Raw genomic sequence first — 26,954 nt, forward strand, 5'->3', positions numbered from 1 at the left:
TCTGACATGACTGTGAGGCAATTTCTAGACCGGGCTAGCTGAGACAGAGAGAACTGCCCTGCTGATGTCACCATCCCGTGAGCTGGGGTCCGGGGTAAGCAAAAAGGATAAGGGGGCTGAGCAACAGCATTCACCTTTGCCTTCTCACTTGGGGTGTCACGTGACTCACTGCTTCCGACTCCTTCTCCCATCAATCGTACCCTCAAACTACAACCCAGGATAAAACCTTCCTTCGTAAAGTTGCTTTTGTTGGGCATCTGACCACAGCAATGAGCCAAGTAACTAAGACATCAGGCCCTGACTTCTTTCCAGGCAGGGGAACCCAGGGCCCTTGTGTATGCCGCTGAAATGACGGGAAGGGCTTAGTGGGCGTCTTAGTTAGGTATCCACTGCTGTGATAAAGATTCATGACCAAGAGCAGCTTGGGGAGAAAAGGGTTTATTTTAGCTTCTATCACCCAGGGAGAACAGTGCAGGAGCTCAAGGCAGGAACTCAAGGCAGGAACAGATGCAGAGGCCATGAAGGAGCGCTGCTTATGCTTGCCCAACCTTCTTTCTTATACAGTTCAGATGGCCTGCCCAGTGGTCACTGCTCTCTGTGGAATGGGTCCTCCCACGTCAATCATTAATCAAAGCAATACCCCAGTCTTGCCTACAACTCAATCTCATGGTGGCAGTTTCTCAATGAAGCATCCTTTTTCCAGCTGTGTCTAGATTTGTATCAAATTGACACAAATGGGGTAGCTTGCTTTGCCTAGGTGTACCCTCCTTGGGGTGTCTGACCATCTCGGATCCGGGTCAGTTTTACCAAGCTTGTCCTGCCTCTGTGCCACCCTCTTCCTTTCCAGCTGCAGGTTCCCCTAAGTCAGCCGATCAAAGAGTGGGGAGTGCAGGGTAGGGATGGACAGATTTCCCAAGGAAGCAGTGGACAACTGAGGGTCTTGGAGAACGAGGGACGAAGCCTGCTCTTTCAGATCCCTTCCCCAACTGTCCCCCACACCCAGTACCAGGGACTTTTCATAGTTCATAAAGCCCTTTCCAGGTACCCAAGGCTCACAGAGTCAACCTGTAAGGTAGTCTCTGTATCTAACAGTTAAAAAGACAAAGCTTTCTCTGAGATCCGGCTGGAGGCCAAGCAGACAGCAGACACCCTGGGTCAGCAATCTTCTGGCAGGATATTTGCTGTTTGGTGGGGTGCAGGGAGCTGTTAGATATGAGTAGAATATTCTGGGTTCTGGTGAGGGCTTAGGCCCAGACTTCAGAGCCTTAGGGACTACACCAGGCAGAGCTGAGGGCATCGGAGAACTAAGGGAGGTGGCAAGCAGGTTTGGACATCTGTGCTTTGGACAGGCTGTGTCTCAAACAGGAGGAGGCCCGATGAGAAGAGGGCTCATCTGGACTCAGTTCGCAGGTTTCCTGAGTGTCCCCCCACCCACAAGAGGAGAGACAAAGGGGACACTTTCATCTTCAGCCTTACAGCCCACCACCAGCAAAGCAGAGATCAAGAGGGGGTCTCCACCAAGCCTGATGCGGAAGTTGAGATGCCTCCGGTCCCCCTAAAACAACCACTTGAGGTCTCCGAGCTACTATTCAGTGCAGTCCCTGAAGCCCACTATGCTGTAATAGATTTGCATATCTGAGAGCAAAAATCATTCTGCGGCTGCTTAGCACCACAAGGCTGGAGCCCCCTTTTGTCTGTTTGAGTAAGAGCTGGCTAAGGGCGGAAGGATAATTAGTCCCCTGTGGGCAGCACCCCCCCCACCTCCGAGGATGTAAAGATGCAGCCTGTATACCCCACGCTCACACTCCCGCAGTCTGCTGACTACGGGATGTCTGCATCGGCAGGAGCCGATAAATGGGCATTTTATCTGATTAAACTGGGAGTGAACTGGCTGTTCTCTATTATCTATTTGTAGGCTTGATTGGATATTTAGCACTGTGTGTGTGTGTGTGTGTGTGTGTGTGCGCGCACGCATATACAATTTTCTTGTCTGTATTAAGAGAAAATTGGATTGTACTGAACAGCATTTAATCTGAGCACATAGGAGTATACCCTAATAAAGTCACAGGGCTGGAAAGAGGGACAGGGGACAGTTGAGTCTTTAGCCTTGGATGGACAACAGGGCTTCTGCACAGGGCCCCCCTGTGCTTCAAGACAGCCCTCCATTTCAGTCCTGTCTGGCCCTCCTCGTGACACAGCCCTTGACATCCGGTGAGGGGTTAGTAGGACCACCGGATGTGTCTACCCAGAGCCTGTGTCCCTTTAGCCCCGAGAATTCCCTCTGCTTCTGGTCTGATGCTCCATAAGGTGGCAGTGCATCCTTATGCATACAAAAGAGGTTGTAGGCCGAAACAAAATGGGGTGAGGAGAAGAGGGGGGAGGTGATGCGGGCCTGGGGGCTGTGTCCTCCCCACCACCACGATAGCAGCTAGGTCTGTGCTGGGGAATCCGAGAATCCTTTAGGGCTGGATACAGTGGAGCGGTAAAGGCAGGGGACAGAAGCCCTTCCACAGCTGGCTGCTTCATCCCATTTGCAACTGAACATTGAGGTGTGAGGGCCTCTCTGCCTTTACATGATCCGACCTGGGAGGTAAGAGGAGTGCACAGCTGTCTGTCTGTTTTCTAGGAAACTGAGGCAGCTCTCTCTCCCAGATGGACTGGAGGAGGGGTGTGTGTGTCAGGACCCAGATTTCTGTGTCTGAGTCACTAGGCCTGGCTGGCTCTGGCTGCTATGGGATCAGGCTCTGAGCGAGAGCCCCAGACCTGAGTTTGTCAAGCCCGTTGGTGGGCCTACTAGGTGACAATATGGGGGTGGGTACCTACCTGCACAACAATGAGTTGAAATAAAAGTGAAATGAGTTATGACTAGAAGTCTGGGGGCTGAAATTCAATCTGTATTAACACACATGCTTGGTATCGCACACTTATTATCACAAATAGGATGAAGGCAGGCAGCTTGCAGAAAGGGACTGGTCCCAGTGCCCAGGTCAGCAAATCTCCCCGAGCTGTCCCTGGGTCTGGTGCATGTACCTCTTTAAGAATTGCTGACTCAGCCTTAGGAACTCATGACCTCATCTTCTCTACCTTGTTTACTGTGGACACTGCACCCTTGCGTGCCCACCACCAGTTAATCAGGGGCAGGATGCACCATGGACTGGAGTTTCAGGCAGTGCTGGCATCTTGCTGAGAACAAAACTAGAGTCTGATCTGCTTGTTCCAGCTTCATTAAGCATGATGGAGCAGAATGCTATCAAACCCAGGGCCCTAGTCATACATGGGAGCCCAGCTCGATCCAGAGAGGGGAAGGCCAGCGGGTGACTGCTGGACACATATCTCCCCATGTCACCCAGAGTTCTCTCTGAGGGTAATCTCTCCTGCCTCTGGGGGCTCTTGCTGTGGGTGGTCTCCCCTCCTCAGCATCTCTTAGACAGATCTTTCAGATACTCGGGCCAGGTCCTGAGTCGGCCAAGGCATACCCCAACAGCCCTTCAGTTCTCTGCCCTATACCTGGAAGACTTCCTCTCTCCTTCCTAGAGAGGTCTGTGTTCTCCCCATTTCATGGATAGATAAAGAGAGGTCTAGAAGGGAAGGGATGTGGTCTCTTAGTGAGATCTTGGTCAGGCTCAGGAAAGATGAGAATGTGGTGCCCATGTGTACGGTACACAGACAGACAGACAGACAGACAGACAGACAGACAGACACACACTCACATTTCTGCTCAGCAGGGCAGCAGGTTCCTCTCTCAGGAACAAACTGACTGTCTCCCTGCCACTAGTGAAGCCAGATTGATCACAGTTCACACTTGGCTTCTGCTCTCACTCTCTGTTGTCCCAGTGACATCTGCCCCCACCCTGAGGCATATGAAGTGATCCCTGCCAGACAAAGCTAGTGGGGTTAAGGTTAGATTCAGTCCTGGGAGAAGACTGTGTCCTGGTCCCTAACATCCTCTCCTCCCATTTCCTGTGTTCACTCTGCTCACCTGGGGCCTCTGAGCACCAACATCCTAGACTGTCACTTGAGGAGGGGCTTCAGAGAGGCCTGGTCAGCTGTGCTGTCTCCCTTTGCTCCCCTCAGTCTAAAAGATTCCCTGAACATCCACATCATCAGCAAGCCTCCTGAGTAGGGACAGCTCCTTAGCGTTCCCGGTGCACTGCAGCCCACTCCTCAGTCCTCTCAGAGCTCTCAGGAGGTAAGTAGGAATGACATCAGAGAGGCGGAGTGGCATTTAGAACTGCCCAAATTGTTGGTGGGTTCCTTGCAGTAAGGTCACAAGGCTTGGCACAAAGAAGATGCTAGAAAAGCTGGCTGAATGAATGAATGCACACGCTAGACCTTGGGGAGGTGAGAAGCAGCCGGGGTGCATGAAGGAGAGGCGCTCTTAAGGCTTTCAGTCCCAGGATGCATCAAGACCTGTCATGATCCTTGAGCCTCCCCTCCCCCCCCCCCCCCCCCCCCGCACTGGGCTCAAGCCATCTCTGCCCCTTGGCCCCTGAGGGTTCTCCTTTCTCCCAGCTTTTTCAGACTGACTCATTTTTCTGGGCCCCTGCAGGCTCTCCCTGATCAATCACTGCAGAGATGTCTCCAGGCAACCCCCAGTGTCTTTAGGTCCAAGAGAGGGTATAAATGGCAGTTCTGTGTATGTCCTGAACAGCCATCCCCGGCCTTAGGAGTGAACCATGAAGCTATTTGGTATTTGGCCTTCTGGAAGTGTGTGACTTCACCTATTGCTTGACACAGTCACTGCAGGGCAGGGGATGCTGGGCCCTTGGGTATCTAGATGTCAGTTTCGTAGTGCGGGGGTGGCTTTCACCTTAAGTCAAGGCCTTCTGTCTCTCTGGTTAGCTGGGTCAAGGCCCTCCAGTGGGCAGAAGCTTTGAAGCTGGACAGCACCAGCACCGCTTTCCACCCAGCTCTAGGAATGGAGGTTGGGAGGGAGTGGGAGCGGGGGAGGGGAGCTGGCCAGCAGGGGGCCTTGCTCAGCTTTCCTGCTCCCCGCGTACACCCACCAAGAGACAATAAATCGACAAACACTTAATCTCTCTGCAAATTGAAACGCAGCCGTAAATATCTGGTGCATCCCAGTAGCTGAGTTATGAGTCTCGTTTATTAATCTCTTTAGTCTCAGGTGATGGATGGAGAATGGGAATGGCCCGCCTGAGATGCAATGGGGGTGGGGGAGATGAGGAACTGTAAGCAGGGGTCTGGGGGCAGGCTTTCTGGAGATAGAGTTATAGCGGAAGACCTGGAGATTCATGTCGGTGCTTTTCACTCTAAATGCCCCTATAGCCTGGACACTGGGGCTGTTTCCATTGCCCTCCTGTCCACACGCCTGTTAGTCTTCCCCTCAGCCTCAAGAGGGAGCAAAGAGACAATAGTCCTTCCCTTTAACAATGAGGAGGCAGGATCAGAGAGGTGCAAGACTTTCTCTAACCTCACACAGCTCTGGAGGTAGACTTGAGACAACCTGTTAGAGCTGTGGGTGTCAGGCGGAGCTGAGTCTGCAGGAGAGACAACAGACCCTCTTGCAGGATGACAGCTTCGCTCCTCCCTTTCCAGCCTCTCTTTCCTCCCTTTCCTCTCCTCTCTGCCTCTCCCACTTCTCCCCCACCTCCCACTCTCTGTGCCTGCCTCTCCCTCCTTCTCTTCCCTCTCTCCTCCCTTTTTCTTTTTTCCCCTCTTTCCCCTCCATCTCTCCGGTGTGCGTGCGTGTGTGTGTGTGTGTGTGTGTGTGTGTGTGTGCACGCGCGCACGTGTGTGCTCCTGCAGTGTGAACTGAGGAGGAAGCAAAGGGAGGCACAGGAAAGAGAAGAAGCTGCGGAGGGCTCTGACAGCTGGGGACTTTTGCATGTTCTCTGCACTTATTTTTAGAACCCCTTCCTCTTGGCACAGCACACAAGGCTCCCTGGTTAGGAGGAACAGAAGCACAGGGCCCTGAGACGACCTCCAGCCTGGAGGAGCAGGGCTTGGAGGAACAGGAGCCCTGAGATGACCTCCAGTCTGGAGGAGCGGGGCCTGGAAGGGCCTTTGTAAGATCATGGTGGACACGCACCTAGAGGTCAAGGGCAGAGAGCTGGGTGTTGTATGAGTGGCAAGGAGCAAAATGGCCAGACGATTAGAAGCAGAGAAACTGGGGGCAGCAGAGACTGAGGTGTAAGGGGATGGAGCAGCAGCTATGTGGAGAAGATGGCTGGTAGCTTGGCCAGTGTGATCTGAAGAGCACCCAGTCAGGTGTCTATTTTGACGCTGAGGTAAGCCTGGGCGGCTCATGTTCTTGGTTGCCTGGGTTTCTGTACCTCGCCTCTGTCCTTTGTCTCTATGATTCTATAGGATCTGGGTCCCCAGGCAGGGGTGGTGGTAGTAACAATGGACGATGTCGTCTCAGGGCCTGAGGATGTTCCTCTTGACCTCTGTGATACCTCTGTGGTACCTACCCAACCCAAGGTACCCTGGGTTGAGGCTCTCCCTCACTGGAGGTTTTTCTACTTCTTGTTATCTGTGTGAATAGAGTCTAGGAGAACACCGTGCCTCCCCCTGGTGACTACTACCGGTGGTCACAGAGGTCTCCTGCTTAGCGTGCATCACCTGCCACCAGGTGGTGCTAAAGGAGCCAAAGTCAGCTTTGAGCATCCACTCACCTGGGTGGGGTCTGGGGAAGGATGGGGGCTCCAACTACACTGCAGAGTCTCAAGAAACTAGGGCACATCTTCTCCAATGTCTCCTGCTGACAGAGGCAGGAACTGGGGCCCAGAGAGGAGGGTTGAGTTCAAGGTTACTTTAAGGAGCAATGAGAGTGAGTGCAGAGCCTAGCATGGAGCCAGACCAAGCAACGTTGTGCCCCGTGGCCATGGGATATTGAAGGAGGCAGAAGATATGAGGGGTTCAGAATGAGGCAGGCTTGGAGAAGGGAAGTTTCGTGTGAGATGGCCAGGCTAGATTTGCCCAGACTAAATAGGGAGATTGGTTGCCCTTTGCCCATGCAAAGGAGGAACAAAGGCTTCAGTTCACAGGGATCTTTGCCACATGGCCAACCTCCCTTCTCAAGGCCTTACCGGTCTCCTTTGCCCAAGAAAGCAGCTCTCCCATGTTACAGACAATCAGGACACAGGACATGAAGAGAGAGAACTGGACAGGCACCGCAGAGGCTCCTCCGCACCAGCCTAGGAAGGTGACCTTGGCCTGGAGAGCGACCTCCTGGGCTGAGCTGCATTCAGTCAGCTGTGCCTCAGGTGAAGTCCCCGCATCCTTTCTCTTCATGTGCACATGGGCCCGTCTCAGGGGGAGTCACCCTGCCACCCCTAAGAGCAGTTTAAACAGGACAAGGACAGCTAGTGACTTAAAGGGACCTTGGGGTCAAGGACGGAGGCTTGTAGGACTCATAGACTCAGGAAAGGAAAAGAAAAGCTTGGGCTTGGGGGTGGGGTAGGGACTAGGCGGTGGGAGGAGGCAAGGGAAAGGCTTTCAAAGAGAGGATGAGAGAAATGAGTTATTCCAGCATGGGGAGCTTAGAAAAGTCCACTGAATCTTTTAACAACCCTGTCAATTATTCATTTTCTAGTATGCGGGGCCCCTGGTTGGACTCAGAGCCGCTGTGAGCAGGGCAGAGGGAGGGAGGGAAGTGGAAAGAAAGAGAGGGGGAGGGAAAGAGAGGGCTGAAATCAGAAAGAAATGATAATATACAAAGACAATGGCATGCGTGTGCATATGGGCATGGATGTGTGTGTGTGTGTGTGTACATGTGGTAGGGAGGGGGAGAAAGAGAGTGAGTAAGTGAACAATGGTGGGGTGGAGGTCAACAGAACAAACCCTGCTCGAGCCTCTGGGTGGAAAAGACACGGAACATCTTGTCTAAAACTTGGTCCTCTTCCTTCAGGAAGCCTTCCTAGATCCTCTCTCCTTCTCCCCTGACCCCGCCTTTAGGAAAGTCTCTTGTCTGGATCATGTCCTCCTGCTTGTCCGTCCTCACATGTTCATTCTTGTCTTTTCTGTGTGGTTGACAGTCTGTGGCTATTTTTATCTGAAGGGGATCTCCAGTTCTCAGGCCTCCGTCCCCTCTCTTACTCCCATGGCCTCACTAGGTATAGGACTGGGCACTCACTAGTCATGGGTCATCCTAGGCTTCTGATGAGTTGGAGATATCTCATGGGTCTCCGTGAGTGGAATCGGCCGCTCTGAAGACTGAACAGAACTCTTCGGTTTACCTCCTGTGGGGTGGCATCAGGAGACACCAGCTAGCTTGGGTGAGGTGGCTCAGATGTTAGGGATAAGGACAAGATGCTGGCAAAGTGTGTCTTGGGAGAACTGTCCCTTTCAGAATGGCTTGGGAACTGAACATTTCCAGAGAAATGTATGTTCCAGGATGCTCATAACAGATGCAATTGCTTCCCTTAGCTCTGCCGTGGGTTCTACCCTTGATCTCCGTGGTCCCACCCAGCACTGAGCTTTTTACTACCCTGAAAAAAAATGGTCCCTGGAATGACTGCATTAGAGCTAGGTGTCTGGGGATGGGAAGAAATGGCTGGGCTTGGTAGGAGTCCTGGCTGGGCTCTGTGTGCTCTGAGGGGCAGGGAGCATTGCACAAAAGGCCACAGACCAGATCCCTTCTACCTGCTCCCCTGTCCCCAAGGAACCCCTTTCCAGAGAATATTCAGTTCTCAGTGCTCACCAGCAGACTCAGGAGGGAGCCAGAGATAAGATGGATTTGAGGCTCTGGGGACTGCACGGCGACACTAGACAGAGAATGAGGCGCCATGGAAGTCAGGTGATGCAGAGAGGCTTGGCCAAGGCCACAGAAGAGAGCAGAGGGGGCCACTCACTCATCCTTGGGTCACCTCGCAACAACTGCTGTGTCACAAGGCTCCCTGCCTCACCTATAGGCTCTGCTGATGACACTGTCTGATACAAGTCCCGAGTCACATACCTCATGACTGTCACGGCTGCTCAGGTTCCTCGGGGCTCCTCAGGTATCTGCTGCTATAGAACTGAGCCTTGAAGTGCAGGTGCTGTGCCTTTGCTCTGTCCTACAATCATGCCTCCCTGCCCTGGAGTGCTGGATGACATCATCTTACATCAGGGGCTATTGCTATGCAGCAACAGTCCTGGGCCCCATGGCTGTCTTCTGTGGCTTGTCACTCTGCCTCTTGGTTACATGAGTTCATCCATTGCTATGTAATTTTCTTTGGTTGCCATGGAACAGTGACCCATGGCTGCACAGCTGCTTGTGATTGGCATGGAACTGTAGCCCGTTGCTACCCAACCACATTCTGTTACTCGCGACTGGGTTCTCTTGGCCATGGGAAGGTGTATGGCTGGGCCCTGCCCTCATCTTTCTGAGCTCTGGCCTGTAGGTTTGTAGGAGAGCAGCTGGAATAGTGATGACAAGGGGGCTGGGGAGAGAACAGGGGCAGGGAGAGAGCAGGGGCGGGAGAGAGTCCCTGTGCTGTGTGGGAGGGCTAAATCAGGCACAGGAAGACAAAAGCTGAAACCAAGAGTCCTGAAGGAGGGTTCAAGGTTAATATGGCTCTGGAGTAGACTGGAATGGGCAGGAAAGAGGGTCAGGGCCATGGCCTTTTACAGGAAGGTGGGTTAGCTAACCGCAAGCTCCTGCAGCCACCCAGAATTCTCTGGATGCTATATAGCATGGGTTGATAAGGTTAGGGAACCTCGGGCAGGTATCGTATTACTTCTGGACCAGGTTATAGCCATCATCGGTAAAATGAAAACACGACGCCAATGGTGGTCATTCTTGGTCAGAAATAATTTGTTCTAATGGCTGACCTTAACTTCTCAGGCTGCAGTCTAATTCTTCTCCTTTGGCTGAATCCTTAAGAAAAAGTCAAGAGGACCTGGCCTGTCCATCCATGTCATGCCATCCTTCCTGACATTTAAAGTCAGGTCCTCAAATGTCCACCCATCAGAACCATCCTACCCTGAAAAGCTCTTCCAAAGTGATTTCCTCCTCCTTCTCTCCCACCCATTATCTCCCTCCATCAATTTCGTAGGTGCAATGAGCCTCGCTTTTCACCCCTTTTTATGTCTCCCATCACATACAAAGGCACAGCATTAGGTTATGTGTGCTTCCCATTGCGCATGACCCAGGTTCTCAGACTTGCTGCCCGCCGCGCAGACCTTACCAGAGAGTCCCTGCCATTCCCAGCTGTGGGATGGAGCTTGGCGCGGCTCACTGTTTGCTCACACTACGTCCCGGATGTTCAGGTAGGGTCTACTCTCAGAAGTGGTGTGGCTCTGGGTAGGGCTGAGGCTTGGTTGGCTCACGGCAAGGCAGTGGGGTGAGGGCAGAATCTCACTGAGGTTCTCCGGTGGTAACCAGTGAGGACCACCTTCTCCCTCCTTCCATCTGCCTTTTCCTGGAGTGGCCCTTTCACTTTTTCTCACTGTCCTGGCTTTTGAAAATCAACCTTCTTTCTCTTCTATACCACTCTGGATGAGGTTCTGCAGGTTGACAAGAACTGACTTACCCACGCTGTCCCGAATCTCCCAGGCTAAGACCTGTACCTTCATTTTCAATGCAACTGATGACTGGACTGGAGGTGGCTCCTGAGCCCTGCTTCTCCACAGGGCAAAGGTGGTGTGTGTGTACTAGGAATGTCTCTGAGAGCTGTTGCTTGGACAGGAAGGCTCTGCTCTTGGCGAGGGTGCTCTCTGTGGGGACCTCCTCTTGGGTACACTCAACAGGCAGCTGCCTTTCCTACTGTCTGATGGGACATGTTTCAGAAAGGTGCCAAGTGCCAAGGGTAGATGAAGAGACTGTCAGTAAAGAGGGGCAAGTCCTCAGGAGGAGACCTAAGGATTAAATTTGTGGCTTTGCCTAAGTCCTTGCCTTGGGTACTTTGGAGTAGCATTTGCTCGTGGGATCCACTGTGGATGTCCATAGAAAGCCACGCATGGCATCTCTCATGGGCATTGACTGGGGCAGTGGACTTCAGCGGGATTATCTTTTGAGTGTGTACTCTCTCTCTTTCTTTCTCTCTCTCTCTTCTAGTTTTTCGAGACAGTGTTTCTCTGTAGCTTTGGAACCTGCCCTGGAACTAGCTCTTATAGACTAGACTGGCCTCAAACTCACAGAGATTCACCTGCCCCTGCCTCCCGAGTGCTGGAATTAAAGGCGTGCACCACCACCACGCAGCTTGAGTGTGTACTCTTTTGCTGTCTGTACCAAGAGGTTAAGGCTCAAAAGTGACCCATCCTGAGGCCAGGTCCCAAGATCAAGACACAGACCGCCCCTGAACATAGTATACTGCCTCCTTTATAAGGTACAGTTTGTCTCTTGGGGGCGTCCCACGGCCTGAGGGACATACTCTGAGTTGAACATGACTGAGCAGGCATTATAAGGATTTCTCATAAATCCCATAAGAGCCCACCTAAAAGATGAAGAAGCCGCAGAGGGGAGTCTCATCTTCCTCCCACTGGCTCATCTTTGAGGGGGGGTTGTGCAAAGGGGTGAACCACTTGCCGCCTGAGGAGTGACCTCAGGGGTGGCTCTTGAGCCTCCTTTCCCATTGTACCATCATGGCACAAGTCCTCCATGTCCTATGGAGAGGCACTCACCATCTCATGTAATGTCTGAGGCTCCTCTGCTTCCTGAGAAGAGTCTGGGGAGCTCATGGACCAGGACTCACGAATGGCACCAAGATTCTCATCTAGAATCTTCAGGTTCAGGGTGGGCAGACCCTTGCTGTTGCTTAGTGTCAAGAAGTTTTCTGGCCTCTAAAAAAAGATGGAGAGAGACTTTGAGCCGGCCCTTCCATGGTGCCTGCTACACCCCAAGCTTCCTGGCTTAGTCAGCAGGCCCTGCACACCCATCCTCTGGATACTCCCTGCCCCCTGCCCCTTGTTTCCTGGGTCCCAGCCGCAGTGTCCTGCAGTTCCTCCACAAGCCAAGTGATTCCCTGCCTCAGGACCTTTGATTTGATTTTTTTCTCTACCCGGGGATGCTTATACAACTGCCCCCTTACCATCATCTGAGTCCTGCCCTTGTATAATCTTTTTGGAGAAGCTCTGCCCCTTGACACAGAGACCACACCCCAACTCCAAAGTAACCCCATCACTCATAGCATACCATTTCACAGTGTTCCCAGTGATTACACTAGGAAAACACCTTCCAAACGATGGGTTTCATTATGGATTCTCTCTGCCTTCTCCCAGTATTTACACCAAGACTGCAGTTCATGTAAGCAAGGGCACTAGTCTCCCCAGTGTCTTGTTTACTGCAGGGGCTCCATGAGTACGCCACCGATGGCTTCCGTGCCAATCTGGTGATAAGTTCTAAAATGACCCGCTCTTTTCACCCCGTTTCCAGCTCACCTCTATCATCACTCAGCTCCACCACCCCTTAGAGTGTCTCTCTGAGCACCTTGGTGAACCCTTCTTCATGACTGCCTCTCATCTCCCTCCTCCTCCCTCAGGAAGAAGCCCTCCGTCTCTGTCCTTTCTTGATCAAAAGTTTTCTGAGTTCTTCCAGCCCAGCATTGGCTACCTGTACTTTCACATGGCTCTGTGGCTCTAGGCTAGTTTGTTTTTCCTAACAAAACTTTATGTTCCTTGGACTTAGGGGCATGTGTCAGCGGGTCTTTTTGTGGGGGTCATCATTTTAAAACTTGTTTGGGGGCTGGTGAAATGGCTACACGGGTAATGCTGCCAAGTCTGACGATGTGAGTTTGATCCCTGGGACCCAGGCAGTGGAAGGAGAGAGCCATCTCCTGCGTGTTGTCCCTTGACCTCCACACAGGCACGGTGATCCACGTTGGCATGTACATGAACAGACACAGAACAGAATTGAAAACTTATTTGAAACCCACTGTTAGTTCTCCCAGCTGCTTTTTGTTTATTTAAAGCATCACACAGTCTCAGGGTTTGCAGAGGCCTCAAATGTGATGCAATCTCACCCCGCGTTAACTGGTGGAATCCTCACTCAGTCTCAGTATAAACGTATTTATTCACCGGGTGGTGTTTTGCTAGATGCAAATGGAGCCCTGGGCACAAACAGGAGGAACGTTCATGGGACTCCAGGTGCCTCTGTGTCTGGAGTGAGGAGGGCATGGGTGTACCTCACTAAGTGGACGCTGCCTGAAAACTGACACACCTGGACCACATAAATTGAGATGAAGATGCTGTACTCGAACACTGAGGTGTTTACAATGATTTCTTTATGTGCCATATAATTTGGGGTTCAGAAATGCATTATAACACAGGGCTTTTACAGGCTTAGGTCAGCAGGGTTAGGGGTTGCTCACACATACATGGAATCATCTGGGACATTCTAGACTCCAATTCCTTCTCGTTTGAATGGGTATAAAATAGACAATTCCTAAGAGAAAATCTGTAAATGTTCTTGGTATGAAGAGGGATGCATTCGGTGACCTAAGGCTGACTTCAGCCGGCCATTTATATCTGTGAACACCAGCCCAGCTTCCTGCCTCATCTTCTCCTGTGAAGAGGGGCAGGATTCACTTAATTGTTTCCCAAATGACATGGAGTCTTCTATGCTCTGGAAGTGCCCAGTGCAGCATCCGACTCACACAGTTTTGGGTTTTCTAAGTGAGACTTTGGATAAGGAAAAGTACATCTGTCTCCTATTCAGAAATTTTGAACACTTGGGGACGGGAAGCACTGCCTGCTCTTTCAGAGAATCTAGGTTCTATTCCCAATTTGCAGGACCCATGACCAAGCTTCTGTGGATGCTAGGCATGCATGTGGTATATAGGAATGTTGCAGGCAAAGTACTCATACACATAAATATATTTTTAAAATGATGAACATCACACTGACTACAGAGGGAGAGCTATGTATTGCTTACTGGGTAAAATGATGAGTGGGTGGTAGAAAAATAGGAACAACTAGCCTAGTCAGGGCAAAAACCACCTCCCTAGTGACCAGGTGGGTCCAAGCTTGGGTGAAATGCTGATTCAGGACCTGTAATGACATTTCTCCTCATTTCCAGGCAGAAAGCCAATCTCAATGCCCTGGATTTCATAGACTGCCATCTAATCCAGTTAGAGGAGGAAGTAGGAGTAATGAAATCAAAAGAGGTCTCCAGAGGTGGCCCAGTCATTACAGAAAGCCGGGACAATTGCCGAGGGAGTCCCCTCCCCCACTGCCTGTCTCCCTGCTGTCCATCCTGTATGGTCCCAGGACCAGCTAGGCCAACTCAGTGATGTGGAACTGATGTTTTTGGGTCAGTTACACACTCACTAGATATTTTTAGGTAGATTCTGATACTATGTATAAATTCTTTTAATATCATAAATTCCTTTAATTTCATTAGAAAGATAGATAAAAAAATGAGACTTTCTGTCCAGAACAGTGAATTCACTCCACCAGTCTCTGCTAGGCAGGGGAGTATCCTGAGGGGGAGGGAAGGAAAGCAGGCAGAGTAGGAGGGGGCGGGAGAGAGCAAAGCCTTGCGGATGAATTGCCAATTCAGGCCTTGCTTGGCTCTGCTAACCCCATTCTCTCCTGTATGCTCACCCCACAAGCTTGTTTATTTGCTTTTCTATTTGGCAGGTCTGCTGGGGCAGCATGGGGCTGACAAGTGGCCCCTCAGTCTGTAGCTCCGTGGTGGTAGCAGATCCTGCTTCATTAGGACTGTAATTGGAGACTGACTTTGAAAGCTCAAAGAGATGCGTGGCCATGCACCAGCTCAGACTCAGCGCCCAGCCCAGCTCCTGTGCTGTGCCAGCTGCCGCACACCGTGTGAGAAACATGGTGGGAGAAGATGTTCAGCAGGCACTCTAACCAGCAGAGTGGGGTCTGTCGAGACAGCCTGGGCCAATGGCATTCCAAGTTGTTAGCGTTTTAGGTCACCTCTCTCCCCGCCCTACCCTCAATACTTCTGCTGCCCTCCTCCGTACTCCGTTCCCTACATCCCTGGTCATGCAAAATGCAACAGCTCCTGCTTGCCCTGGCAATTACAAAGCAACCCGGCTGCAGCTGCTGTCCCTGGTGCTGAAAGTGCCCGCCTTCCGGCCAGCCCGCCTCTTGCCCCGCCTTGAGCTTTCTTGGTGGGGAACACAGGCTCTTAATTCAATTAGCTGGCCCTGAACCCTCCCCAGGGAGCCTGGAGCGGAAACTGACAAATTCTGTTTAACAAAGACATTTGTCCCCCGCCCCGCCAGACTGAGGGCTCTGCTCTCCTGTATTCCGCTCATTAGGTATCTAACAAAGTGCGTCCCAAGAAATCTGCTTCCAATCGCTAGTAATTCAGGAGGCCTGATACAATTTTCTCCCTGATAAGGGTGGCTCGCCCGCTGGCAAGCACCATAATGAGCCCTGTGCAGCGGCTCCGTGATCAGTCACCGCTTTGTCATTTCCTGTGGGCTGCAGTTGTAGGTTCTTATCTCTTCAGCTGTAGGCGAGGCTCAGACAGCGGCAAGCCCTTCAAGAGGGCTTGCCTCCCATGCATATGGCCAGTCTCATTTATGGCATCCTGAGGGCTGCTGCAGCTGTGACAGGTTTGAGCATCTGAGTTGCTCTCCCAGCCCAAAAGGGTCCACGTGTTAATATTCAATGGAGCCATGGTATATCTCTCAGAAAATGGTGTCTACTCCTGGCCTTCCAAAGCAGGGGTTAGGATGGGGTTGGTAAAGATTTTATTTTTTTAATTCTGTTGGGGTGTTAGGATTAAATGCAGCCCCGCCTGTGGCTTAGTGGATGGACTGTGGGCGCATTCACTCTTCATTCATGGAAAAATGATTACAGAAATCATTTCTCCCTACCTTCATCAGCCCTGTTCACATCTGGACAGAACTATACACTATTGCTGCTCAAGGATTTTCTATAGTTGCCCATTATCTTTTGGCAAAGTCCAAACCTTGTGTCCTGGCACTCACCCAGTCCTTCCACAATCTGGGTCCCAGTTACAAGTCCCAGTATCCGTATGTCCCACAAGCCTCCATGTTATTACATATGCTGGTCTCTGATACACCACTGCTTTCCCAATTCCCAAGCCACTGTCCGAAGTATAACCCATGCCTTGCCTCTGGGTGACGAAGTATAACCCATGCCTTGCCTCTGGGTGACACTTCCCCTGGCCTTGTATTCTCAGTGTAGCGCCTCATGCTGGATGCACAGGTGGTGATAATCTGTTGGAGTGCTTTCTTGCTAGGTGCAGGTCAGGGCCCAAATAAGCAGAACCCCAATGAACTTACATACACATGATCTTGGCTGGGCCAGGGATCCATCTGGCTTGGCTGGAGGACTAGGCTAGATTGAGTGGTCTGGTCTTGAGTTGGGGAGAATCCCTAGGCCAGCTCTCACTTTCTTAGAAGTTTTTCTAAAAGCACCTACTCTATTTCTTTCTCTCATGTTCTTGACCAACAAATTATGCATTGAGCTTGTAAGGAAAGCAGCAAGAGGATGTTCCAAACCTCCAGGCTCCTCAACCTGCCCAGCATGCTGACTTAGGACACTGTTTCTTGAGAGGCATCTCAGGCTCATGTTCTCAAGGCAACAATGGTCCAGAGGCTTGTGAGAAATTTGAGATGAGCTGAGTCAGGACTCCTGAATTACTGGCACCAGAAGCAGCTTGGATCTTGGTCTCAGAACCAGAAGCAAGTCTTTATGTATCCATTTCTTCCATAGCCCTGCTTTAGTCAGGGTAATTCTACACATTTAACTCTGGAGAGAGAGATAATCACTTTCTTAATTTTTGCTTCTCAGAAAATTTTCTGTGAGAGCTGAGCGATGACTCAGGAGGGAAAGGTCTTTGCCATCAAGTCTGACAACCCGCGTTAGAACTGACTCCTGCAAATTGTCCTCTGACCTCCATGTGCACGCTATGGATCTCAATCATACACACACACACACACACACACACACACACACACACACACACACACGGCGGAAATTGCTGTGAAAACAAAGGTGGAGCTGGTGATGTTTATCTTCAGCACTCGACAAGACTTTCTGACGTCTGTATGAACTGAAAGCCGGTGGAGCAGCTGTCATCAGGGGCAGGTGCTGAGTGATGGATTAGTGGGGTTCTGATATTTCCCTAGCCTAATGCCCTGCTCCCATCTCTGAACTCAGTATGCTTGTCAGCGGCTCTGGTACACAGTGCTGAGAGCCCCCTCCTGAGGGCTTGCAGGACCCTGAGCTGGGCCTCAGCACGGGCCCCAGTTCTCTCCTCATCACCTGTATGTAGGATTACAATTCCCTTTACAGATGAGGAAACAAAAGCTCCGAGGAGAGCCAGGTCTGAAGATGTGCCCTGTGTGTCACAGGTTGAACATCCTGACTATAATCATGAGTGACCTGGACCCTGAGGTAGCAGACGGGGGTGGGGGAATGGACTCTCAGTATGTTATAAAATCAGCATCTAAAGTGACCTTAAGCCTAGAAAATGGGCTGAGATGACGGTGAGATACTGTAAGCATATTGTAGCTTCTCTGACTTTGAAAGAGCAGAAGTGGGCTGTCCTACTCAGGTGCCACAGCCTGGACTTCGTACTTCAGTGACCCTCGCTGCCTTGGAAGGATTCAAATGAGCAGACTCTGGCTGCACGAAAGGGGGACATGCATTTAGAAAAGGAGTGGTGGTCTTGTGCCACCTAGTCCTGCCTATGGCGCTCCATTGTCTTGGAGGACATTTTAAGAGAAGAATGTCTAGAGTAGATAAGCAGGAGTATGGGACTCAGAAGTGAAATGTGTGATGGTCCCATAAAGAGGGAGGGTTGGCTCAGGCTGGGGAGGTTGTGGTAGAAGCATACTTGTAACCCCAGCCCTCAGAAAGCTGAAGCTGTAGGATAAATTTGAGGCCAGCCTGGGATACACACTGAGACACTGTTTCAAAAATAGAAAACCAACAACCAAATTTGCAGGTGCTGGGAGGCCTGACATGGACATGAGCTCCCTGGAGATGGGCTGGGGATGGAACGCAGAGGGGAAGGAGGAGGCTTACAAGAGAAGGCTTCTGTCAGGAAGTGAGGGAGCTCCTGTCATGAGAAGCAAGCCAGAAGAGTCTATAGCACCGTGTGTGTGTGTGTGTGTGTGTGTGTGTGTGTGTGTGTGTGTGTGTGTGTGTGTGTTGGAAGAAGTACTAGACTCCCTCTTCTCTGAGGTAGGCTGTATGGGAAGAGAGACATGGGAGACCATATTGTCCTCAGAGCATGTAGCACCCATGAAGGCAACTCAAGAAAGAGAAAAAGAAGGTGAGAAGCTTGGAAGAAGGGTGACAATCCCTGCCCCACACCTTGTACCTGAAACCTTTTGTTTAACCATGCACACCTGTCCATTGTCTCTTCACCTTGGATAGGAAGCCCCCCTGGACTGGACCTGAGCCTGTGAGGGAAGGGTACTGTGAGAGAGGGATGGGCCAGAACTTTCTGTATCCTGCCATCTAGCCTGAAGGAGTGAGGACAGAGAGCACAGGGGACCGCAGGGAAGGCAGCCAGGGATTTTGTGAAATGCTGGAAGGGGAAGTGTCTCTTTTCTGGGCCCATCCTCCTCCTATGATGTTGTTTTCAGAGCTGGACACTTTGAGAACGGGAATAGGATCTTCCCTAGGACAGACTAACAGAGGAGAGTCGTGTCCCTCTGGATACTGGCTGTTCTGGCAAATGAGTTTGGTGGGGAAATGGAAGCAGTTTGGGGTCAAGATTTCTCTAAGGACCAACTCAAAGCAATCACATGGCGTTTTCAAAGAGTTCATCCAAAACCTGTCTGATTGTATTTGTCCTCTGCCATGTCTCTCTAGGCACCTGGCTGACTTTGCCCTTGGCTGGTAGCCAGAGAGGGCTTTGTAATGAAGGCACCAGGGTGGTCCCTTTTCATGGCCTCAAGTGTTGCTCTACCACACTTACAGGGAGAGAGAAAGAGGGTGGAGAGTCAAAGGGACTGTGTCTGCCATCTATCTCTAAGAGCAGGGCCTTAAATGCACCTCCTTGTAAGAGATTCCCCGCATCCAAGGGGCTCCAAGTCTTCCCCGTGTCCTTAAATGTTGCAGGCTAAGGAGGGGTGGCAACACACAAGAAGCCTGATCTCTGCCTGCCTGGTGTCCCTCAATCCTGGTCAGCCACTGAATCTTGAATCCTAACCCTAATAGAGGGAACTGTCCCTAAGACCACAGTGCTCATGTGGCCCCATCCTGTTTCACTTAAAGGGAGGTGCATTTCCTGGCAGAGGCAAGAATGGGCCCACTCAACACCTACTCTGTGAATGCCAGGGTCAGGTGAGGGAGATCTGCTCATCTTGGGCTGCACTTCAAAGGGGCTGCCTGAAAGCTGGAGGGCACCCAGGATGTGGTGGAATTATTAAAAGAAGGCAGGCTGCCTTGCTTGGAGAAGCAAACCCTCTTGTGGGGTGAGGAACAACACATCCACCTCTTCAAAGAGAAAAGGTTGAGATCAAAGGGGAAAAGCAGGAGGCCAAAGGTTGATTCCTGCCTGTCTGTGGAGTGGCCCTGGGCTCATGAATTCTTAGTGCCTACATCCTCCAAAGTCCACTTTACTGACTTCATGGACGAGAGGACCGGGCGCATGTATTGGAGTTCACACGCCTGCATGTTTTGTTCAGGCAGTCTCCTACAATACAACTCCAGCTTCAGACAGATCTACAGAGGCAGCAAACACCCACAGAGAAGCAATACATCGGGATAACCCCCACCCCCACACCCCCGCCACTGACAATCCCCTCTGAAGCATAATATTCCAACCCAGAGTTAATGCTTGCCAATCACTGAGCTGGCAGGCTGCGGTAGCTGATCAATCTGCCAGCATGCCTGCTGACTGACAGTGCCAACCATGCGGAAGGCTTGCTGGGGTGTGCTGCAGCTACAGAGGGCGAAGCTGGGAGCATGGTGCAAGGGGAGACCCAGGAGAGGCAGGGGATCTCAGTCCAAGAGCCTCTCAGAGTCAGCTGCTGTGTCATGCGGGGCTGTTGCTAAGGGGAGTGAGCTTGCTGTCATGGCAAAGCAAGGCGAGAGGGCAGGATAACCACCGACAGTGGTGGTTGTGGCCGAAGATGTTCCTGTCCAGATTTGTTGAGAGAGACCTCTGCTGCCTCCCTTTGGACATCCTACCACACTCCTGTCCCTGATCTCTGAGAGTGGCTGCCACAGAAACCATGGGTATGGCAGACTGAGCTTGGCAAGTGACCAAGGAGCTACAACAACCTGTGCTGAACCTTCAGCCCTCAGGCAGGAAGTCCTTCCTTGCTATGCCCATCCTGGCCACATGCAAGGAGTTACCCAAGGACAGACTTGTCAGTTGTGTTGGTCAGGTGTCCCCAGACACCTACCACCTCGAGCTCCTCTGTGCAGCTGGAATGCACACAGGATGCTGGCACTTTGTCCCTGGTGGTGACTCCTGGAGCTTTTAGGCTGTGCTGGGAGGAATTACTGGGTGGTCCTTGTTCTGAGTCTGCCATCACTGGCCCATAGACCACACGTGGTGGAGTATAGCATGGACCACAAAGCTGAAGTCTGCTCTAAGGTGTAACATCAAGATGGAAGGATCCTGGTCTCTCACAGTAGCTAAGCTCCAACTTTACTCAGATTGGGATGCCAAATAGCCTTTCCAGGGACTCTGGACTTTATCATCTCAGGGAACATTAGGCTGTATATCGTTAACCAGTATCTACTCATGAACCTATGTGTTCATTCCATTCTCCATCCTCTGATGTCTATAAAGGGAAATATTTTTTTCTTGGTCTTGTTTAATGTACTCTCTCTTAACCCCAGTACACAAGGGTTGACACATACTGTTAGCAAGTGTGTGAGAATAATGACACTGTATAGTGAAGGTGATGGGGATCCAGGGAGAGGACCCCTTTAGATCTACCTGAAGTACCACCTGACCCGTTCACCAATTCTCAACACTCTTCATTTGACCCTTAGTGGGAGGATAATAAAAGAATTGGGTCATGTCCAAAACTAGTTGAGAATTAATGTACCTTGAGGAACACGGGTTTTATAACCCCAGGACATGCCCCCACTTCAATCCACAAGGTCACACGGTGAAAATTTTGAGCTGACCAGTGTCTGGCATGTAGGAAATTCTCCTTAGATCTGTATAGCATGACAGATGTCATATACTCCTTATATCTGTACAGCACATAGATGGCTGTCATTGCAGCAAGGACCTGATGACGAGCCCACTCACACCAGCATCGCCACAGCCACTCCCCTAACTTGATCTTCAACATCATAGAGTCAAAATGAGTCACTTACTGGCCAGCTCTCAGTTGGCATCACCATGGAACAGCTGAGCTACAGAGAGACTGTGTGTGTCGACACAGGAGTGAAATGTCCGTCATTTTACCTCTGTGTGTACATATGCATTAAATGCAGGCACCATTGAAGAGGTGTGTGCACATGCAAATCTGTGCATATGTGGCTGTTGCTGTGTAAACACTCATGCGTGGCTGCATGGGCATGTAGACATGTGTAGAACTTCTGTGTACAAATCCTTGACTGCTGGGTCTGTATTTCTGCCAGTACTATTTTTTTTTTTCTGGTACACACCCAATCTTGGTCTCTTTTCTTTTCCTTTCTTCTTAGAAATCCATTACTAAAACGTTTTTTCCCCCCACCTCTAGGGGAAGGGGGCTAAGGAAAGGGAAAACTAAAATCACAAGGCCCAGATCAAAACACTCAGCAGCTAAATGAATTCGGCAGCGTTTTCCCGCATGACTTGGAGGGATAATTTAGTGAGGCCGCCAGCTGGAAGGAAAGGGATTAATTCTGCACTTAGCACAGTTCCAGTGAATAATTCATCACTGGAGACCTTTGTGCCCAGCCTCTGGGCAACAGGGGAGAAGTCCTACCCACCTGCCTGTTGCCTGCCTGTCCCCACCATCCTCCCAGCCAGGGCTACCTAGCTCTTTTTTTCTTCTCTGGTTGCAGAGTACATGTGTCCTGGGGCAAGGCAGGAGGCAGAGGGAGATGGCGAGAGATTGGTAGTGGCCACTGACAGATCCTAGACCCTGAGAAGGCCTGGGATACTCGTAGAAAGATGTATTTTTCCTTTCCCTGCTTCTCCTTTCTTAGGATTGAAACATTTTTTAATTGAAATTTTTAGTTATTATACATGGCACACGTGTTATTATTAGCTTGAGCATGAGTGTGTGTGTGTGTGTGTGTGTGTGTGTGTATACATACACATAAATGTCAGAGCGCAACTTTGTGTAATCAGCTCTCTCCCTCCACATTTATATGAGTTCTAGGAATCCAGTTCAAGCCGTCAGACTTGAGCCATCTCAGCAGTCCTGAGTCTTTTGCTTTCGGTGACCTCTCTGTGGGTTTTCTCACTCTTGCATTTGGTTTAGTGGTGAGTACAGGTGTGGGTGCCGTGAGCAGGGATTAGAGGGATCTGGAGAGGATGATGGTGACCCCCACACTGGGGCTTTTGTGTTATCTTCCCATGCCACATACCATGGAATTCCCACATTCTTCATGGGTAAGGACAGGAGGCTCCGAACTACCACACAGCTGTCGGATTTTTTTTTTTTTCTGTCCTGAGAAGCTAGCAAGACTAGATTAGCCCTTAATCAGCTCTTGAACATTTTCTGTATTTGTGGTCAGGTTGCCCACACCCTAGTACCAGAGGGGAAAGTAGAGAAGTTACAGTGAGTGACTTTCACTAGTGGGTACACTAGAGCCATGGCCTGTGTCAAAGCTGGAGTCAGCCTAAGTGGAACTGGCTAGAGGAGTCATGGCCTCCCCCAGGCAGGACTTGCCCTAGTGACCGTCCACGTGGATCAACTCTGCTATAGCCAGCAGTACCCCAAAATGGGTCCCCAAGCCCCCACACCTTAATATTTAGATGACCAAATAGAGAGCCATCGCTTTCGTGATTCTGTTGGGCTGTATGACACAGCGGCCCCTAAGACAATGATGATCCTAATTTTTTTTTTTAAAAGCACAGAGTCTTCTCTGGCTGCTGACAGAAAAGAAAGTCAGAATTTCAAAGTGTGCTGGGAACTGGCTGTGCCTGCTGGCATCACAGTACAGGGACCCTGGTAAGAAGGCTTGTGGGCGGTCTCCAGAAGCTGAGAGCACCCTGGCTAGCAGCCAGCAAGGAATCAGGGCCACCAGTCTTACACTGCAAGAAACTAGATCCTGCCTGCACCCCTAAAAGAACCCCTGTCATCCCCACAGAACTTTGACTCCCAGTTAAGCTGGTACGGATTAGGTTAGGTTGGGGCAGAGTTTGTGGCCCTTTGTTCGTGCCTTTTCCTAATTGGAGCACTCTGCCTGGTTTCCTGGGGCCGCAACCCCCCTCAGAACTCCCTAGATAAACCTGCAGATTCTTTTTTCTTTCTGACCCCAATCCCTGAGGGTCAGCCTCTGTGAAGGACATCATTACTCACTTGGTGGTTCTGGGGGCCATGTCTCACCCTTACCTCAGAGGAAAGAAGCTGGAAGGAGAGGTTCACCGTGGGGGCCTCTCCGTCGATGGTTTTTAGGTGGGTGGCCTGGGGAGGAGAAGGGGCAGTGAGTCTACACGGCCAGCACAGGCAAGGCCTCTGCTCCACCTCTTGTTCTGGCTTCCCCGGGAAGATGTGGGAGGGACGCCTGAGCTGGCCTTCTGTCTCTGTTCCAGCACCGCCTCCACACGGCCCTTCTCACTCCATTCGACACCTGACTGGCACCTCCACACTCATCTTCTGGCAGAGCAGAAGTTCCTGCTTGCTGTTATGTCAGAAGTATTTAGGGAAATGTATTTAGGCACAGAAATAGACATGGTGCTGGGTATGGCGGCACTTGCCTGTAGTCCCAGCACTTGGTGAGTGGAGGCAAGGGGATTAAGAACTCAAAGTTACCATTGGCTACATAGCAAGTTTGTCCCAGTCTGGGATACCTGAGACCCTGTTTATATAGATACAGCAATGATAAAATTATTTTTTCCCAATGGGGATTGAACCTTTCCCCTTGCAAGCTTGCATACTAGGCAAGTGTTCTTTCACTAAAGCTACATTCCAAGTCTTTTAAAATATTTTTTCACCTTTTATTTTGAGATAAGGTTCCCCACACTGGTCTCAAAATCATTCTGTAGCCCAGACAAGCCTCAAAGTTTCCATCCTCCTGCCTCAGTTTCTGGAGTAGCCAGAATTTATAAGCTCCGCCAGGCTAGACATTATTGGAATCTATTCTAAGTGCTTTATGTATTTCCTGACTAAATCCCATAACACTGTGAGCAAGCATGGTTCTGTGTGTGTGTGTGTGCACATATGCTATACGTGTGCATATCTGTGTGTGTGCACATATGCTATACGTGTGCATATGTGTGTGTGCATGTGTATGTGTGTGCGTGCATATGTGTACGTGTGTGTGCATGTGCACATGTGTTATAGGCAAGGAAACTGAGGCACAGATAGTATTTTCCCCACAGAAAGGAATACATCACCTGTAAAGCTGGCAAGTGGTGAAGCCGGAACCTGCGCTCCATCAGTCTACCCCCCAGAGCCTGAGTGGAGCCCTCTGTGTTTTGTGTTGATGTGTGAGATGAGAAATGAGGCCTAGAGAGGTCATCATCTGCCCCAGGTCCGACAGGAAGATGGGGTAAGGAAAGCCTTGGGCCCAGCTCTGGGAAAGCCTGAGCTCTTGCTGTTACCCCCTGAGGCCCCAGGTTTGCTTTCCAGGGGCTCACACTGGCTTGTCTCTCAAGCTTCACAGGAAGACCAGTCTTCCACCTGCAGGCTTTCCTAGTGGGTATCCTGACAGAGGCTGTTAAGAAGTCACATTCAACTGGGTGCCTTCAATCCCAGCACTCAGGAGGCAGAGGTGGGCAGATCTGAGTTTGAGGCCAACCTGGCCTACAGAGCAAGTTCCAGGGTAGCCAGGTCTACACAGAGAAAGCCTGTCTTGATTCCTTTCCTCTCAAAAGACACCATTATTCCCTTCTATAGGTGTGGCCATGGAGCAGGAGTGGGTGGTATCATGTGGAGGGCCAACCAACAGTAGGGACTTACGGTGATGGGGAGTCGTTTCACACACAGCCCTTTCAAGTCTTTTCCTGTCAACATCTTGTGGTACAGACGAGACTTTAGTGGTAGCACGGAGACACCCAGGGGATGTTTGAGGGTCCATGGTTCACTGCTTTTCACTGTGGGAGGAAGGACCAACTGAGGCTCCTGAAAACAACTTCCTGTTCCTGCTGTCCAGGTTGCTAGATGGGTTTTTAGGCATTCCCCAGGCTCCATCCTTGGCATTGGACATGCAGCTCTCTAGGTTCCCACTGCCCCTGGTTCCCTGCCTCGCATTTTCCCTAATTCATGCACACTCTGCCAGATTCAGAGATTTATCAGTTCAGAGCGACTCTAAGCAGATAGGTATTTTTCTGACTCATCCTGTCTCCGTCCTCTAAGGTGTGTGTGTGTGTGTGTGTGTGTGTGTGTGTTTATGTGTGTGTGCGTTCCTCTGCCATTCTCTAGTACACCCTCTTCTCACTGATGGATGCTATGGTGTCCAGGCAGGGATAGGACCACATTTCCTGGCCTGTGCTCCGTAGCTGCCCTATGAACGTGGATTTCAACTAGACCTTCTTCTAGTCTTTGCCTGTACTGGGGGTTCCTGGCTCCTGCAGGTCCTTAGGCAGTCCTTACAAGAGGCAGAGGCAGGTGGTACAAATGTCCCTTAATAAGATTCTCCTGATGAGTTCTGCCCTGATGGGACACTGGGCACTTACTTGAAGCGGAAGGGTAATACTCCAGCACCAGGGCTGTGTCCTCTGAGAAGCTGGTGGCTCCATCTCGGCCTTGGAAGAGGAAGGACTGGTTCCACATGGGCTGCTCTGGGGGTCCCCCGGGCCTGGACAGCTGGAAGAATGTAAGAGCAACTGTGGGGTCATCCCTTCTCCTAGGTTTGGTTGCACATGTATCCCTTACATTCCACAAGTGTTTGTTCCAGTTATAAAAAGGCAAAAAATGGTAAAAGAAGGGGGAACTCCTATATCCTTACATTAAGACAACCACTCAAACTGGGCAGTGGTGGCTCATGTCTTTAATCCCAGCACTTGGGAGGCAGAGGCAGGCGGATCTCTGAGTTTGAGGCCAGCCTGGTCTACAGGGCAACACAGAGAAACCCTGTTATCAGAAAAAAAAAAGATGGTCACTCAATACCACCATGTTGCCATTTTTTCCACACACATTTTATATGTCTAATTACCACTCTGCCCTTTTCTATTTACATTCAAAACAGAAGCACACCCAGAGTTTCAAGAAACTCCCGTTACTCATGACTTTAGTAACTTCAAGATACCCTATGCTTGGTGGCACAGACCTATAATCCTAGCACTTGAGAGGTAGAGGCAGGTGGATTGGGAGTTCAAGGATAACTTGGGCTATATAAAGAGTTGGAGGACACCTCAGCTATGCAGCAAGTTTGAGGCCAGCCTGGGTTACATCAGAGTCCACCTTCCTCAGAAGATGTGTTATGTCCGATTGTCCTAATTTTCCCTTCTTTTAAAGTTTTTAATGTGTGTGTGTGTGTGTGTGTGTGTGTGTGTGTGTGTGTGCACCACAACACATATGCAGAGGTCAAAGAACAACTTGCTTGAACCAACTTTCTTCTTCCACCATGTGGTAGATTTTGGGTAATCAAACTCATATTGTCAGGCATGGAAGCAAACACCTTAACGCTCTGAGCTATTTCGCTCTCCCATTTTCTGATATTTTTTTTCCTCTGACGACACTATGCTGGGTGCTCTTGCCACACACCTCTGCATCCCAGACCATTTTCTCAGTACAAATACCTAAAGTATGGCTCAGTGAAAATATTTTCAAGCTCTAAAGTACTTGCTGGATGTGTGTAGTGTTTTCCCAGTGCTGTACCAACATCCACAGCCCCTGCCTATTCCACACAAGTTTCCCAGACCCGTGCAGAAAGCCACACAGGTCCTCAGACTCCGGAACGTGGGGCACACACATGGGCATGGCTTGGAAGATGAAGTGTGGCAGCACTGACTAATACCCAAATGAGGGAGACTCTGGGTGCTCCCTAAA

The 26,954-nt window shown here is 50.7% G+C and overlaps 1 protein-coding gene across 6 annotated transcripts in view; it reads right to left on the reverse strand.

The window, feature by feature from the left end:
- The window catches only part of Ccdc33 (coiled-coil domain containing 33), an 84,041-nt gene that overhangs the window by 19,236 nt on the left and 37,851 nt on the right, over nucleotides 1-26,954 (reverse strand). For all 6 annotated transcript variants that reach the window (XM_085689119.2, XM_048424181.3, XM_048424183.3 and 3 more), the window contains exons 8-11: nucleotides 25,640-25,769; nucleotides 24,924-25,057; nucleotides 23,355-23,426; nucleotides 11,566-11,724 (exon numbers count right to left, since the gene is read on the reverse strand). In XM_085689119.2, coding sequence (XP_085545245.2) covers nucleotides 11,566-11,724; nucleotides 23,355-23,426; nucleotides 24,924-25,057; nucleotides 25,640-25,769 — 495 coding nt within the window. The remainder of the gene's footprint in view (nucleotides 1-11,565; nucleotides 11,725-23,354; nucleotides 23,427-24,923; nucleotides 25,058-25,639; nucleotides 25,770-26,954) is intronic.

The sequence above is a fragment of the Myodes glareolus genome, chromosome 4 (genome assembly GCF_982192425.1).
Source record: "Myodes glareolus chromosome 4, mMyoGla1.1, whole genome shotgun sequence".
Classification (NCBI taxonomy): Eukaryota; Metazoa; Chordata; class Mammalia; order Rodentia; family Cricetidae; genus Myodes; species Myodes glareolus.